This window comes from Sarcophilus harrisii, chromosome 2 (genome assembly GCF_902635505.1).
Source record: "Sarcophilus harrisii chromosome 2, mSarHar1.11, whole genome shotgun sequence".
NCBI lineage: Eukaryota > Metazoa > Chordata > Mammalia > Dasyuromorphia > Dasyuridae > Sarcophilus > Sarcophilus harrisii.
The window spans coordinates 492,111,644-492,129,472 of NC_045427.1; the positions used below are offsets into that span (position 1 = coordinate 492,111,644).

Consider the following 17,829-nt stretch of genomic DNA (forward strand, 5'->3'; position numbering starts at 1 on the left):
GTTCTAAAAATGACTTTTGTAGAAAAGCAGTTAGGGAGATACAAAATCTTTATAATGTATACTTTGGATTTAGGCATCATTATTTCAATTTGGGGACTTTTCCTGCTCTGTCACTAAAAATTTATCAGCTAAGTTTTTCCAAGACAGCTTTTACCTGAATGCTGCTCTCTTCCTCCTCCCTGGGTGATTGTGCAGGCATGACTTCCACATCAGAATTATCAGATGAAGTGTTGCGTTTCCTCTTCTTACTCACCACAGGAGTGATGGTGCTGGGAGGGGGAAAAATTTCAGTTTTAGTGAAGGATTTGGGGACTCCTCAGCTATATATCATTATAGGTACTCAACTGTTAAGTCTGTAGGAGATGGTTGTGAAAAGGTAAAACTGATGGAGCGTGTGCGCACCCCCCTCTCCCCTTATGATAGGGCAAGGGGATAAGGGCACTTGGTAAAAAAGGGACAAAAATTCTCTTGTGATTAGACCCAATTCAATTTCCTAAAATCATTAAAGACTATGGAACCTGTCAATGTTGTTTTTATAGTTGCAAATCAATATTTAATATCCTGAATGAAAGGAAGAATACTGGTAGTGGAAAGAATATTAAATTACAAATCTGAAGACTTGGATTTTAATCCTAGTTGTACCATTTAGTTTCTTCATTCTTAAAAATTTTGGTTAATACCTGCCTTCACAAAGTAGTTGGGAAGATCAAATGAATTAATGGCTGTAGAAAATTTTTCGTAAATGGTAAAGTATGATGAAAACATATTCTGCACAAGGCTGTCTTAACTATTACTGTTTTGCAAAATCTTTAATATGGTATGTGACTTTACATGAAACTTCCCAGGAAAACCATTCAGTACACTGCCTATTTATAATGTTGCTATGGAATCATCCCAATAACATTCTTTAGCCTAATATCATATTTTCACAGAATAATTTAATGATGCTGAGCAACTATTACTCCAGCTACAAATCCCTGATGTATTTTGAAGAAACTACATCCCTGATGTATTCTTCGATGTATGAGGACTCATACATAAGTATGAGAAGTAGGAAATGTAGCAAATTGGGGATAAAGGACTCCTAATTGTTACAGGAATGATGTAATAAGTTATAACTCCCCTTAGTATGGCTTAAGGTTATAGAACTTGAACCAAAGGTTGAGGGATGAGGGAATGGAACCATTATCACCTTGTAGCTTCTTTCTTCATATTAGGAATGTTGGAAAAAACTTGTACAAAATGAGGTCCTACTTTGGTGTAATATAATATATCATGCTCACAGCAATATCATAAGAGAAAGAAATGTGGAAAGATGGAACATAGTTTACTGATGGAATTTTCAACTTTAACACTAGCTAGCATTTAATTTTTTCTATCTCTTAATTCTCAAAAGGTCTTCCAAGCAAATGATGGCAATGTTTAACGTGAAATATTGTATGCAAATAAATACTTTACTGCCTCATCACAAATCTTCATTGTAAAAACTGCCCATCAGATGATATGCCCAATCTACAGGTGAACAAAACCGGGAAGGTCTGCCATTAACTCAATTCTCAAAATGCAGCATATACTCACTTTAGCTTACTCCTGCCCTTAGACTTGGAGGTACCAGAAGCTTTGCTCTTTTTTGGCTTCTCCTCTTTGAGCCTTTCTCCAGTATTCTTCTTCCTGCGCTTCTTCTCACCTTCTTCCTCAGGTCGGACACTGGGCAACTCATCTTCATTTAAGACTCGTGGGATATTTTGCTCTCCTCGGGCCCGAGCTCTGGCAATGGCCTCTGCTACTATCCTATTAGCTTTCTCTTGTTTCTTCTGGTGTTCTAGCCTTCGGTTTTCCTCCACCCCAGCTTTTCCCCCAGTGTGGGGAGCAGGGGCTGCTGGAGAAGACAGAGCTGCCACTTCACTGGCACTCAACACTTTAACCACTGACAGGCCAGAGGAGGCCCCTTGGGAAGAGCCAGCCTGCAGAGATAGATAAATCAGAGTTTCAGTATCTTTACCTTGTGAAATTTGTCAAAAATGTATTTCTGGAGCAAAGAGGAAGGGCAATTTAATCTTTATTTCAGCAACAAACTGAGTTTGTTGCATTTTATGGTATTTTAACCTTTGCGGCATTATTTGTGGAACTTTGAAAGGAATAAAAAGCAACATAGACATTAATTCAAACTTCAATCTCCTCAATTTGTCTTCCTGTCTTCTCATTCCTGACCTCCCCCAATAACTCATCTAGGAGAAGCAGCAAATTAAACAACTAGCAAAGACTATTAGAGAAGGCATAGTCAAGAATGTAGCTGCTATAGATATTCCTGACCTATTTGGGAAAAGTATTTCATTGTTCCTTTTTCCTTATCTTTAAAATGAAAGATACATGATATTACTTTGTTATTTTTTTTTAAAAAGGTTAAAAAAAGATGTAGATATGAATTAAAGCAAGTCAAAAGCACTAAATAACTTATCACTTCATTTGTTCACTTACCAAATTAATCCTTTTATCTCACTATTATTATGTTCTACTAGTTGTATTTGGAGGACAAAGGTAACAAAGTTAATCTGGGCTCTATACTTAATAACAGGCTGGTCTGGGTAGCCACGCTTTCCTTCTTTTCTTTCCACCCATTACAGAGTTAGTCTTACCTGTGGCTGAAGTACCACTTTAAGTGGTACCGTAAGTCTTTGGCCTGGACTTTGTCCTGGTCCCATAATCTGGGCTGGCTGTACCGAGGAAAGGGTCACTGGCTGGGCTGAGGGTGGCTGTTGCTGCTGCTGCTGCTGCTGGGATGAAGGTGGCTGCTGTACAATCTGAATCTTCTGCTGTGGCTGCTGCACCTGCAGCTGGATAGTCACCACTTTGGCAGGCTGCCCCTGGGCATTCTTGGCCTGAGTCAGGGCTGCCAGCTGGTTGCCCTGCAACACAATCTTGCCTGGCAGACTCCCTAGCACAACATGCCGATGGCCTTGAGGACCCCCTGACTGAGGCTGCTGGAGAACCAGAGTGATGCGCTTTGATTCACCCTGTTATTAAGGACAAGTAATAGTAAAAGAAGATTTTTATGGCATAATCTGAGAACCAAAGTATATATTAATTCTATACCCAACTTTCTGGCCCTAAGTTTACATGTCCCTTCCATGTTCAATTGCCTCAAAGCATGTCAAGAATTTCTTTATAATAACAGGGACATAGATAAAGGGTATTTTATTGGACAGAATTCAATCTTGCTGATGAGATGATGAAGGCTTATGTTTAACCAACTTTGCAATGAGAAAAAACAAACATACTTTTTTTTAAGATGTTACCGTTCACCACTATTCCTCCTCACCCACATTTCAACAATTCAACAACTCCCAGTGAAAAATCTGTGAGATGGTAAAAAGGAAGAAGGGGAAAATATCGAACACTGAGTCATGAAGGGGAGGGTCTAATTCCATACTATAACTATCTACCCTGGCAGGTAACAAAAGTTACAAAATTAAAACACAATTGAACATGGAACTTAGACAAGCTGTCTTATTTAAACTCAAGATTGAGTCTGACCCATTATCAGATTATACACCACTTTCCCCTATTACATGAGTCACCTGAGTGGGTGCTGAGGTCAGTGTGACAGCAGGTTTCAGTGGTGTTGCTCCAGTCCCGGGGTTTCCAGTTGTAGCAGAACTCTTCACCGGCTGCAGGACCAGCTGCTTTACTGGCCGGCTGGGTTGAACAATGCGCTGCACTGTGGCTTGGCCTCCAGTGACCTTAGTGGCTAAGACTGCATTGCCAGAAACAATGGAGACACCAGGTCGAAGAGGAGTACCAGTTAGCACCTTGGTAAAAGTGACTTTACCACCATTGGCTGTGCCAGCCACTAAAGGCTGTGCTGTGCTGGTGATGGCCTGGGCTTGTATCTGTGCCACATGAGCACCTGTGACTGAGGTACCAGGTGGAGCCTTGAGGATGACAATCTTGGGAGCTGTCTGAGGGGGTTGCCCTGCACCACCACTGGAGGAGACAGCTGTTGCAGAGACACCCATAAAAGGATTTCCTTGGCTAAGGATCTCCTGACCCTTGGAGACCTGAAGAAGTCCTGTTGGTGGTGGTGGTGCCTGTAAAATAGTTTGGTTGGGTTGTTCCTGGCCCACTGGTGGAGTGGTATAGCCATGTAAGGTCAGTGACTCTGGGGCTGGAGTTGCTGATTCTTTGGGAGGATCTGTAGGAGGAATTTCTTCTGTTGGAGGGGGCAGGCCACTTGATGATGAACTTCCTAAGTCACTGCTTCCACCATCCTGATTCATCTGATCTAAGGAGTCCAGGGTACTTGGCAGCCCAAGGGCTTCTTCAATGGGATCTCGTGTGACTTGGTTGAAGCTGTCATCAGTTAAAGAGTCCAGGCCAAATAAATTGGGGTCATCAAAAAGGTCCATGATGGGGTCTGCCATTTTTGGAAAGAGGTGTGGAAAGAATTCACAGAGTTCTAAAAAGGGAAGGGGAGGGGGATCTTGGCTCTCCCCTCCCCTCCCCTATTAAAGAAAAGCTGCACACAATGGGGAAGAATAGCTATTCTGCAGAAGAGACAAGGGACCAACACATGTCAAGTTGTCTTGGCCGTCATGGAGTAAGATGGTTAAGTCTTCAGAGGACGATGTTAGAATTCCTATATGGGAACAAAAATGGAGAGTAAAAACAAGTAGCAAGAAAGTAATAAATCTACTATAATGAAAATTCTTCCTTCTTAAGTAAGAAAGTTTTTCCCTCCAGCTCAGTAGTATCAGAAGGATAAAAGGAGAAATAAGAGGTCTAGGGAGACCAGACTGACAAAAAGGGGAATAAAAAGATCTAATCACAGCTTTGTTTCAAAATAAATGTCAATCCAATTTCTCCTTCCCTGTAGGGGCCCTGTAGGCACCTAACCTCCTCTATCTTTCTTCCCACCAACAAGCTCGTTTTGCTTCTATTCACATATTTCCACAATTCTCAGTGCTAGTTGGAGATTAGGAATCAAAACATTTATTGTTTTGTGGTCTTAAAACCGGCAAAGTTAATGCTATACCACTAGAAATTTCAATGAGTGTAGATGAAAATGTTTTTGATATATTACATTTAACAAATTTCTTTGTATCTATTAAGACTTCTTGCTATCTTTCAAGCCATAAATGTATTTTCAATTAAATATACTGCACAAATTGAGACAGATGGGATTCTCTAAACTTTCAGCAATTTCAAGATCTACTTCTTCCTTCCCTCTCTAGAATTTCCTGAATATGAACCACTTTTCTCAGGACAGAAGATTCCATTTGCGACTCATAAATACAGAGCAAGGAGAAGCCACAGAAATCTTCTAGGTCAACTCCCTTATATCAATAAGCTGAGGAAAACTGAGGCTGCAAAGAAATGAAAAGACTTACACAAGAAAACAAGAAGCAGCAGAATCTAAATTTGAACCCATGGCCAGACTCCAAATCTAGTCTAGTTTCCCACTTGTCTGATGAGCCTAATTTATTTGGCCTAGATTCCCTAAATAATGATAGTAGGTTCTCAGTTTTAGAGACCCTTCTAAAATAAAAATGTTTTCTACTCTAAGAGATAAATGGGATTATACAAGTGAAATATCAGGGAACTCTGTACAAATTAATACTGTTAGAATGGATCTTCTTTATAAAGGGCAATTAAATATGCTTATTTAATTCATTATATAGGACTACAACATTTTTGAAACTACTGGCAAAGTGAAATTGAAAAAAAACCTGGGTCAAGAATTGGCTAAATCATATCTGACAATTACAAATGAAAATGAGAAAATCTGTTCCTTTTACATGACAATCCCAGGAACTTAGTAAAGTATTGGAGATACAAAGACAAAAACAACAGCAATGTATCAGAGAAAGTTACAAGAAGGTCCTGTTCTGTAATAATTGAATGTTTACTCCCTGTCTCCAAGGTATTATATAGTAACTAGTCCCATAACAGTTTCAAAAGATTGGGGCATCAGATGGGGAAAATGACACAGAAAGTGTTAAATAACTTTCAACACAAAAAGAGACCTGCCTTCAATAGTGTTTCCTTAATACTTTCCCTATAAATTACTATATATTCTCTATTTATCTAGTCTTATGTATAATTCAGGTTATGTAAAAGTATAGGAATGGTTTGATACTATATATAAAAAATCATGGTTGATATGTCAATCAAAATTTAAAACTCCGTCACCAATAGGATCTTATTCAATTCCATGAAATGTATACTCACCATCTAATTTTTTTTTTTTTTTTTTTTGGTTATTCTCAACCTTGCCTCAATCATTCCTTTAAACTTATGACTCCTCCACATCAACATTCTCTTGATTTGTAGCTAGCCAACACTTAATTTAATCCAAATGTTTATTAACTGACTTAATGAAAGAAATTGTGATACCAAAGAGTGATGGAATCAAATATTCCTTACTTAGTAAAATGACTAGAGATTGAGTAAATATTACTATATAAGCATTCATCTCTATTATTCTTCATGGTTATGTCCTAATCTACAAAATATACCCCATCTTCATAATTGTCAAAAGCATATATTAATAACTAATGATAGAGAGATTGATGTAGAGAATGTTGTACTTGGAACCAGAAAGACTTAAGTGCAAATCCCACCTGAGTCCACCTGTGTGACCCCTACTCAAACCACATAACTTCTCTGAGCATAGGTATAAAGTAAGGGGGGAGGCCTAGATGTTGTGAAAGTTAGCTTCCAGCTCTAGTAGTCTAAGATGTATTTAAGGATGCTACCAAAAAAAAGTACTTGTTTCCTGTTCTCTACATTTGTAAGCTGAAAGCAATTTATACATCTTTTGAATATCCTTCCCTGTTATTATTAGCACCTTGGTCTTTTAATCAAAGCTCCTTATTATGATTTCTTTACCTAGTATCAACTTGAAAGAGAGACTTCATTTCTAAAGAGAAAAAGAGACTTAATTTTAAAGTATTGAAAATAAAGGATATGTGACTGTAAATAATCTCTGTACTCTCATTCCACTCAAGCAAATTTCTCTCAATAACTTGTACCCCTACCTCCTGTACAAGTTTGTAGACCAACAAATTCCTCTTTTCTGGTCTCACCAGGCCTAGAAAACTCAACACTATTCCAGATCAGTGCCATATTACATTAAAATTTCCCTTTTTACTCAGTCCCACTATCCAGCTTAACCTCCAACTTTATTTCAACTATTCTACCTCTCCCTTCTAGTTTGTTTCATGTCTACCACTAATTCTCAAATTCTTCTTCTCTTTCATTATCAATTTTTCTCCCAACATATATCTAAAATTTCTTTCCCTATAATTTCTGGTTTACCTAGGCAGTATGAAGCACATAAGATCTATTCTATTAGCTCAACTCCATAAATTCAACAAGGTTCAGAACCACCCATAGTTTAACCTTCTTTAATTTCCAATGATTTTCAAAGAGACTAGAAAACCCACACAGTATCTGATTACCATCTAGGTGAAATTACTGTCCAAATGGATAGAGCACTGAACAGAATTTCAATATGTAGAATAAGTAATGAGAACTAAGGAGCTGTGGGGGAAGTTTAGGATTACAGTCCAAAACAGAATTATATGTAATTAAAAAGAAGATGCAAAGTTCAATCTGTCACTTTCCATAATTCCAACATTTTTCTATTAAGGAAAACAAAAGCAAAATACAAATGGACAATAAATAAAAATTCCCACCTAAACTCTTCTTCTGAAGGAACAAACTGGCAGCTAGTGTCAAAGCTCTGGGCTGTATGTCTACAAACTCCAAATACTGCCACCACTAGAGGAATATTTTGTGTAAGGCAGTTATAGCTGTCCCTTTTAAAATATGGTTTCTGTTCCAGTCTTTACTTGTCCCACTGCAGGGAAGGCAGCTTTATTCCTGTACTTTTTACTCCAAACATTTCCCTCTCAATTTCTTCATATTTTTTATTGAAGGATAAAAGAAATCAGAAAGACTACTTACTTCCAGCTGCCTGGAAGACAAATGTTCAACATTAAAGTAAACAGAATACAGCTATGGTCTTTCTTTATTCCTATTGATTACTTTAAAAAGGCAAAGGACAATGCCACATTTATTATGCACTTTTCAAAAACATCATGAAACTCATTTAAACAACATTCTCACAAATTCAGAAGAGAATTGATTATTCTATTTCTAAGTATTAACTAGACATTTTTATCTTCGAAACTCTAAAGTTTGTTATAATGATTTCTTGAAGAGGACTGGATGGTATTATGTGTATACATACAAACATATATATGTATTTATGAATACACATATGTACTGGGAAGAATCAACTTAATGATAAATCCCCTTAAGCCACAGAAGCATTCACAAAGTCTAAAATTAAATCAAATCATCAAAATAATCTAAAAAAGGGAAGCACCCTTAAACTAAGTATTATACTGTGGAAAAAAAAATCCCTGATGAAGAAATCTCTGATTCAACAACCTTCAGCAATGAAAAATGTACAATATTTTGTGCTCTCTAGAAGACAGGTACCTCATATACTCAAGGTATCACTTTCCTTCTCCTACTCCTCAATAAGTAATATAAAAAGATAGAAAAATAGGGTCAGTTAAAGAGGAGAAATTAACTCGAGGACATAAGCGTATAAGCTGTTGATTAGTGGAGATCATGCCAAGTCCCATTCCTTGCCTTTGTAACACTTTGAATCAGGCTTGGACAAGCCACTGACTCAGTTTCTCCACCTGCAAATTGAGAGCATTAACAACCCAAATCTCAGATTGGTAGGTGTTATCTTCGAGCAGAGGATGAAGCCTGTAAAGTAATTTGGGCCCCTAGTAACAAACATGGAAAATGCAATAAGCAGTAAGAATGCTATGTATAGTTATGTCTATGAACGTTTAGGGGACAAGGAGAAAGTACCAAAAGGAGGTCCTGCGTTGGGGGGAGGGAAGGACTGAGGAAGTGAAGGTCTCAATGAGTGGGAAGCGAGGCCAGGGAAGGAAAAGGGACTGAGACATTACCTGCACAAGCAGCCAGGGGTGGTGCCAGCAGGGCCGCAGAGCAGGAGAGAAGGGGAGCTCTGGCGAGGGGCCCCCTGAGAAGGGGCCAGGGAGACGTGCATTTGGGGTAGGGGGCCGGCGGGGGTGCCCTCTGGGGCGGGGAAGAGCAGCACAGGAAGATGCGGGAGGGGGAGGATGCCCGGGAGTGAGGGCGATCTTCGGGCGGGGGCTGCGGATGTGAGGCGCAACACAGCGAAAGAGGGAATAGCAGAGAGAGGGAAAGGAAAGGAGAAGGGCAGCCGGGCCGTGCCGCACCCCGCAGGGCAGAGAAGCGGCTTTACCTGCAGCGGCCGCGGGGGGCCGGTTCGCCCCTCTTGCTGTCTCTCCAGCACCAGTTCCCCTCCTCCAGCGCAGCCTAACGTGCTGCTCCCGCCCGCCCCTCGTACCCATTGGTAGATAACTCCCGTCACTCAGCACACCGACAACGACGCCGAGCAAGCGAGGGGCGGGACTAGCGAGGCTTCCCCCCTCCCCCTCCGCCACCGGGTTAGGTTGAGAGCTCAAGAAGAGGCCTATCCGGTTTCCAGGGCCAAGGCGAAGCCTGCGGTTCGCGTGAGAAAAGAGACTGGCCCAAGAAGCAGGGTTGCGGCCTCCTCTTCTCCCTGAAGGAAACAAGTTTCGGGGATTCAATTCTTAATTCCCCTCGACCTTCTACTGTATTCCGCTCGGAAGGAGGACAGGAGATGACCCCCGGAGAAAGGGGGTCCTCGCCGGCGCCTTGGCGCCCCCTCTGGGTCCGGGGCCTTCTGGTGCCAGAGCCGGCCCGCTCTATACTTTCGCCTCCCACTCCCCCCAGAACTGCTTAGTGAAAACCCTTGGTCCTTGACCCAGAGATCCCCTCCCTAAGGGGTGAGTCAGCCCCCTTGCTGCAGTGGCAGCCCTTACTCTGAGGTTGGCCTCTCTGTCACCAGCCAAAGTGCTGGGCTGCATCAATGAAAGCCCCCAACCCTTTCACTGCAGTGTCCTGGAAACAGGGAGACAACCTAGGCACCCATCAAAAACACCTCTCCGATTCCCACTTCCTCACTTCTGCTCCCTGTGCTTCCAACACAATTCAATGCAGCAAAGACTTTAGTACCTACTAGGAGCAGAACCCATCGGTCAAGCAGAGCAGTGTGCTTCTCCTTTGGCAAAACCTTTCAAATAGTGACACTTTGGTCAATCAACCACAGAATGACAGAAAACAGGCCTCAGGTGTTTATATATCAGTTAACACTTCACTCTCCCAAACCAGTACAAAACAGTAGAGATTTCCTGTAGAAAATCAATTATGTCACTTCTTTTACACATTAGAGTACCAATCAACTGGTTTAAAGGCCTCACAGCTAGGTGGTGCAATATATTGAGTGCTAGGCCTAGTCTGCCTGCCTCAGTTTTCTCAACTATAAAATGGGAATAATAATTGCACCTATGTCCCAGGGTTGTTTAGCATATAGTAGGCACTTGTTTCCTTCCTTTTTTCCTAGTTCCAACTCAGCACTATTATGCCTAACATTAAGAACCTCAAACACCAATATCCATGCCGATTGCTCCTCAATTCTCTCAAATCACTCAGGCTCAAAATCCTAAATTCTTAATACTTTCACTATCTCTTTACCTCCCAAAATATAGTATCCAGGCTCATCATCAAGTCTTGGAGATTGAACTATCACAATTTTGTATGTATTATTTGTGTTATTTTGTATGTAAGCTCTTTGAAGGCAAAGATTCATTTTAATCTCTGTATCAGAAAACCAGAACAGATTTTCTTCCTATCTGTTTGACAAGCTCTTTCTCAGTCTTCTTTGATGGATTTTCATCCAAGTTAAATCCATTAACCAAGAGTATCCCCCAAGCTTTGGTCCTGAGCCCTCCTCCTATACAATATCATCAGTAATCTCATCAACTCTCAAGGATTACCCCTCCCTAATCTTCATTCTAAACTCCAACTGCCTAGTGGGCATCTCAAACTGCATGTTTCATATATATCTCAAACTCAATATGTATAAAATCAAATCTCTTCCTTCCACTCTCCTCTTCCAAGCTTCCCTATTACTGTTAATGGCACCAACATCCTCCTAATCATCTTGGATCACATTCTTGGGGTCATTCTTGGTTCTCTCACTCCACATATCCAATGCATAACAAACTAAGTCATATTTCTGCACATCTTTATCAGGGATCCTCAAACTACGACCCCCAGGCCAGATACAGCAGCTGAGGACAATTATCCCTCTCACCCAGGGCTATGAAGTTTCTTTATTTAAAAGCCCACAAAACAAAGTTTTTGTTTTTACTATAGTTTGGCCCTCCAACAGTCTGAGGGACAGTGAACTGGCCCCCCATTTAAAAAGTTTGAGGACCCCTGTCTTTAGTCAATGTTCAGTTATTTTCCAAACTCATACAGCCACTATCCTGGTGCAGGTTCTCATTACCTCAAAACTACTACAATAAACTACTTACCAAAGTGATCTTTCTAAAGGCAAGTCTGACCTTGCCTCTTTTCTCTTCCTCAATAAATACCAGTGGTATCCTATTATCTCAAGAATCAAATATAAAATTCCCTGGCTTTTAACAGTCTTTTGCAATCTAGCTTCTTTCAGTTTTTCCATTATTTTTATACTTGACCCTTCCCAGCCCCTCCCTCCACTTTACAGTCTAGTAACACTTGCCTTCTTACTATTCCTCCCACATGACATTTTGATCCCTCACTCCATGCCTTTTCAAAAGTGGCTAGCTATCCTTCTGATTGGAATGTTATTCCCTCCTCATATCTACCTCCTGACTTATTTCAATATTCAGGTCAAATTCTACCTTGTAAAAGAGGCCTTTCCCAGAATCTTCAATGATTGTGTTTTCCCTTTGGGATTAATTTTCATTTATACTCTATACCTTGTTGCATTATGTGCAACATGTTGTTTGCATGTGGTCTCATTAGCATGAATTCCTTGAGAAAAGAAATTGTTTTTGCCTTTGTATCTCCTTTGTGTAGCACAGTACTAGGCACAGAAAAATAACTTCATTAATTACTGCTGACTAATTGAATAGGTCCTTAACATTGTTGAACTGAATTGAACTCATCTACTTCTTTTCATTCTTATTGTCACTACTCTAGTTCTGTTCCTTCCTACATCTTCTCTATCTTCTTTCTAATTAGTTTCTAGATTCAGATCTCTCTATATGATCTAAACCATCCAATACAACCAGACATTTCCCCCCTCCCCACCTCCACATGGCAATTGGAAATAAGTGACTTGCCCAGAGTCACAAAGCTAGTAAGTGTTAAGTGTCTAAGGCAGACTCTGGTGTTCTATCCACTGTGCCATCTAGCTGCTCCAGACTATTCTTTCTAAAGCATAGCTTTCATCATATAGTTAATGCTGAAAGGGGGCCTCAGAAAATCCCTTCATTTTACAGTTGATATAATCAAGCTATAGATAAGTGAGGTGATTTGAATTTCCCTTCTTACCTCAACCTCTTGAAATACTTGGGTTCAACACTCAACACTTTCTATATCAAACCATTACTAACACCTCCCAAATGCTAGTGCACTCTCAATCCAAATTACTTTGTATTCATTTTGTAAATACTTAAATGCACAAATTTCCCATTAGAGATAAGCCCAGTGTTGTTACGTCTTGCCTTCCCAGTAGTCTCTTGAATAAATGTTTGTTAACTGATTCATTACTTAGTAAAAGCTTTATATATTCTTGTTGATTAACTGCCCCAAATTATACTGGTAGTGAGTGGCAAAGCCTTCAAGGCCTAAACCCTGGTCTTCTAACCATAAATCTATTGTTTTCACAGTATCATTTTCTCTTGCTTAAAAGTCTTCAGTGGGACTCCACTGTCTATAATACAAAGTACAACAATAGTCAATAACTGCTATTTAGTAAACCCACAGACTCCAAGTTCTGGGATAAGAACTCACTATTTGAGAAAAATTGCTGGGAAAATTGGACAACAGTATAGCAGAAACAAGGCACAGACCAACATCTCACAACCTATATCAAGATGAGGCTGAAGTGAGTTCATGCTTTAGGCATAATGGGTGATAATATAAGCAAATCAGGAGAACATGGGGTAGTCCATCAGATCTTTGGAGGAATTTATGGCCAAAGAACTAGAGAACATTACAATATGCAAAATCTATAATTCTGATTACATTAAATTAAAAAGGTTTTGCACAAACAAAACAATGCAATCAAGATTAGAAGGGAAGCAGCAAGCTGGGAAATAATTTTTACAGCCAGAGTTTCTTCTAAAGGCCTCATTACTAAAATATATAGAGAAATGAGTCTAATTTATAACAATGCAAGACATTTCCGAACTGATAAATGGCCAAAGGATATGAACAGACAATCTTCAGATGAAGAAATTAAAGTCATTTATAGTCTTATGAAAAAATGCACTGTCACTATTGATTAGAGAAATGCAAATTAAGAAAACTCTGAGGTACCTATTACGCTTATCAGATCGGCAAAGATAACAGGATAAAATAATTGTTTAAGGGGAAATGGGAAAACAGGGACCCTACTACATTGTTGGTGGAGTTGTGAAATGCTTCAACTATTTTGAAGAGCAATTTGGAACTATGCCCGAAAGACTACAAAATCATTGCATATCTTTTGATTCAGCAATGACTACTAGATTTGTATCCCAAAGAGATCATAAAAGAGGAAAAAGGACCCACATGTGCAAAAATGTTTGTAGCAATCCTTTTTGTAATGGCAAGGAATTAGACACTGAATGGTTATCCATCAATTGGGGCAAGGAATTGGAAATTGAGTAGATGTCCATCAATTGGGGAATGGCTGAATAAGTTATGGTATATAAATATAATGGAATATTATTGTTCTATAAGAAATAATAGGCAGGATGGTTTTAAGAAAGCCCGGAAAGACTAATTCTGAGTAAAATGAACAGAACTAGAACATTGTTCACAGTAACAGCAAGATTATATGATGATCAGTTGTGACACTTAACTCATGTATTACCTATATGAGGACATACAAAATAGTGAAAAAGACTCTAAGAAATGAAACTCCTTATACCAAATAGATATATGCTACTTAGAGTATTGGGACAGTAAGTGACTTGTCCGTGGTTATACAATCTAGATTTGGAATTCAAGTCTTCCTGACTCCATCCATCACACCATACTGTCTATTGGAATGTAAGCTCCTTGAGGAAAACATTGTTTTATTATTTATTCCATAGTTTAAGTGTTTGGCACATAATAAGTGTCTAATAAATATTTTTTCATTCACTGACTTATTTATTCACCATTCTACAATCTAGCCAAATTACTGTTCCCTGAATAGACTGTTTCTGTGACTCAATTCATTATTGTTTATATCTTCTCTACTTAAATTCCCATAATTCAAGGCCAAACTAAAATACTATCTCCCCTGCCAGGGTTTCTTGATTCTTCCAACCAAAATGTACTATGTCCCTTTTATAAATTCACACATGATACCACATTTGTTCACAAGTTTTCTCATAGTCTACACTGTATTTTAGTTATATGTTACATACATTCTATCTTGAATATTATTTTAATTTGTTGAACAAGACTTTTTAAGCATCTAAAACTTTTAAGCACTCCACTAAGGGCTGGGGATACAAAGACAGAAGTTAAACAGTCTTTCCCCTTAAGGAGCTTACCTTCTGCTGGGGGAAACATGTATATAGATACCAACAAGTATATAGACATTTCTGAAGTCCTTTCTGGCTCTACAGGATCCTAAAAGAGTGATTACAAACTACATACAAAGTAAATACAAAGTAATTTTGCCTGGAGAGGAGGAGCAAGAGTGGGCAAATCATAAGAGACTGTGTGGAAGAAGTGGTACTTGTGTTAAACCTTGAAGGAAGACAGGGATTTCAAGGGGTAAAAGTAAAAAGAAAAGCACTCGAGGGGAATGGCTAATGCAAAGGCTTGAAGTTGGGATTTACAACATCAAGTTTTAATTTGGTTAGATGGTAAAGCTTGGGGGGGAGGGAGAGGAGGGAGGAATTGTTAATGTGCAAAGTCAGTCTAGAAAACAAGCAGGAGCTCGCTTTAAATGACATAAAAAAAGAGTTTGGATTTTATCTTAATACTAGGAAACAGACCTGTGTTTTAGGAATATCAATCTGGTAGCTGTGAGGAGGATGGATTAGAGAGGAAAAACACTGGAGACCAATTAGGAGACAATTGCAGTAATTCAGGAAAGAGGTGATAAATGTAAGTGAAAGCAATGGGAAGAAAGTGGATTCAACAAGTAGAGCCAAATGAATAAATACAGGATAGATCAAATAGTTTAGGAAGATTCAGAAGTAGGCAACAGGGATGCCTTAGGCCAATGGTACCCGCAAGAAAAACAGAAAAGTTGAATAAAAGGAAGAGGGGAAAAGCATTTTTTATTAATTGTCCACTATTGCCAGGCACTGTGCTAAGCTCTTTACAAATATTATCTCACTTGAAACTCACAACACCCGTGGATGGTAGGTGATATCATTCTCCTCATTTTACAATTGAGCAAACTGACATGGACAAGGTTGAAGTGATTTTCTCAGGGTCAGATAGTTAGTGTCTGAGGTTAGATATGAATTTATTTGTTTCCCGACGCCAGGCCCACAACTCCACCTACCATGACACCTAGCTGCCATCAGATTTCCTAGTAAGAAGGGTAAGTTGAGGTCAGGTGTATCCAATTCTTCGTGAGCTCCCTTGAGGTTTTCTTGGCAAAGTTACTGGAGTGCTTTGCCATTTCCTTCTCTAGCTCATTTTACAGATGAGGAAACTGAGGCAGGCAGGACTAAATGAATTGTGTAGGTCACATAGCTAGGAAGTGTCTTGAGGTCAGATTTGAACTCAGGAAGATGAATCTTCCTCACTGCAGGCCCAGCATTCTATCTCCATCATTGTCCCAGTGAGGTGAGGGAGGGGGATAGAATCACTTCCCTTTCATTTATATTGAGTTTGAGGTACCAATGGTTTTACAAGGGGAGATGTCTAACAGGCAATTGTTAATACAGTACTGGAGATTAACTGGAGTTAATACATCAGGAGAGATGAGGGCTAGATGTATATATTTAAGTGTTTCTAAGGTAAAACCTATGCCTTCTATATTATTTTACCCCCCAACATGGCTGTTCATACAATAGCAATCACATGGATGAATGGGAAGCCATCATGTCACTATTTATGATTTGAGGAGAAGAGTAGGACACTGATATATAGATTGTTGACTCCATACTACTTTAACAGCTTCAAAGAAATACCATATGTATTTTGTTGTCTTTGTTGTTTTGGATCTATGATTTCATCAGTGTAGGGAACCCATGGTATGGAAATTTCACTCACTAATGCAACTGGTACCTAATCTGTGGCATTTAGTCTTATAAAGAGTTTCCTGTGGGGCAGCTAAGTGGCATAGTGGATAGAGTACCAGCCCTGAAGTCAGGAGGACTTGAGTTCAAATATGACCTCAGATACTTAACACTGCCTAGCTGTGTGACCCCTGAGCAAGTCATTTAACCCCAATTACCCCGGGGGGAAGTTTCCTGGGATACTGAGAAGTTAAATGATTTATAATCCCTTTGTAGTTAGAGGTAGATTTGTTCCTGGATCTTACTGTATGGATGGTATCCCATTCATTTTGCCATGCTTTCTCTAACCATAAGCATTATAATGTGAAGTAGAGTAGTACTTATTTTGACAATTCTACAGTGTAATTTTTGTTATTCATAACACAATACCCTTAGACAATTAAGTATAAGATGCTGAGTCCAAAGAGAGCATAAATCAAGTCCTTAGATTCTTAAGACACTACTTCCCAATCCCAAATCATGACCCCTCATGAAACCAGCTAGTATAACCAAGGGACTAACCTAGAGAAGGGGTAAAGAATTAGGTAAGCACCTCAATCTCCTCTTCTATTATGGGGAGGGAGGAAGAGAAGGAGAGAGGGAGAGAGAAAAAGGGAGAGAAAAGGAAGTAAAGAGAGAGAGAGAGAGAGACAGAAAGGAAAAAGAGAGAGAGAGAAGGGGGGAGGAGGAGAGGGAGAGAGAGAGAGAGAGAGAGAGAGAGAGAGAGAGAGAGAGAGAGAGAGAGAGAGAGAAATGAGTGTATGTGTGTAGAGGTCATTCCAAGACTAGATTTCTTCCTATTTTGTCATTGGACTATTCTATTATTGAGACAATTTTGCCTCCTCTTATCAGCAATAAAATCTCAAAAAAGTACTAACTGATCATCATCTCTCTTGAGACAGATCCATCATCTTTATTTTTGGTGTCAAAGAAAAGGGGAGATGGGCAAGGATTGGGAAGTCAAGTGAATAGTCTAAAGACTATTCATTGTTACAGATTAAAAAAATTTAATTATTTAAAAAGTAAATACTCCCTATTTCAGTATCCTTTTAAGCTATAGCCTCACCAAACCTGGTGAAAGAAGCCTGGAAGGAACTCATAAGCCTTAAATAGCTCCTTATGACATAAGAGCAAGGCACAGAATGGGTAGAAGAAAAGTCTATATCAGAATCTTTTCTAGTAAAATCCTGAAGAAATGACCAGAGTCTAAAGATAACAAAAAAGGAATCTAATTTTTCAAGATCTGACTCAAAAATTTTCTCTATAACTTCAGCCAATTGGCTTATGATCCTAAGATGTCTCTCTATTCTATGCTTTTGGATCCTTGAATATTTAATTAATTTGATTTTCTGTCATATGTATATACCATCTTATATTATTCTCTAATTGTTTCATGTGTATAGTCTTATCACTCAAACCAAACTGTAAGCTCCCAGAGGGCAGAGATTCTGTTATGTAA

The 17,829-nt window shown here is 39.2% G+C and overlaps 1 protein-coding gene across 6 annotated transcripts in view; it reads right to left on the reverse strand.

Moving 5' to 3' along the window:
* Nucleotides 1–17,829, reverse strand: part of CHD8 (chromodomain helicase DNA binding protein 8) — a 60,800-nt gene that overhangs the window by 30,832 nt on the left and 12,139 nt on the right. For 4 of the 6 annotated variants that reach the window (XM_031955002.1, XM_031955003.1, XM_023499038.2 and 1 more), the window contains exons 1-5: nucleotides 9,317–9,418; nucleotides 3,579–4,636; nucleotides 2,637–3,014; nucleotides 1,579–1,964; nucleotides 155–269 (exon numbers count right to left, since the gene is read on the reverse strand). In XM_031955002.1, the coding sequence (XP_031810862.1) occupies nucleotides 155–269; nucleotides 1,579–1,964; nucleotides 2,637–3,014; nucleotides 3,579–4,421 (1,722 nt within the window). In that variant the 5' untranslated portion in view covers nucleotides 4,422–4,636; nucleotides 9,317–9,418. Of the gene's footprint in view, nucleotides 1–154; nucleotides 270–1,578; nucleotides 1,965–2,636; nucleotides 3,015–3,578; nucleotides 4,637–9,316; nucleotides 9,419–17,829 lie in introns of those variants that run through there. The other 2 variants (XM_003755809.4, XM_023499036.2) reach the window with 2 other exon arrangements.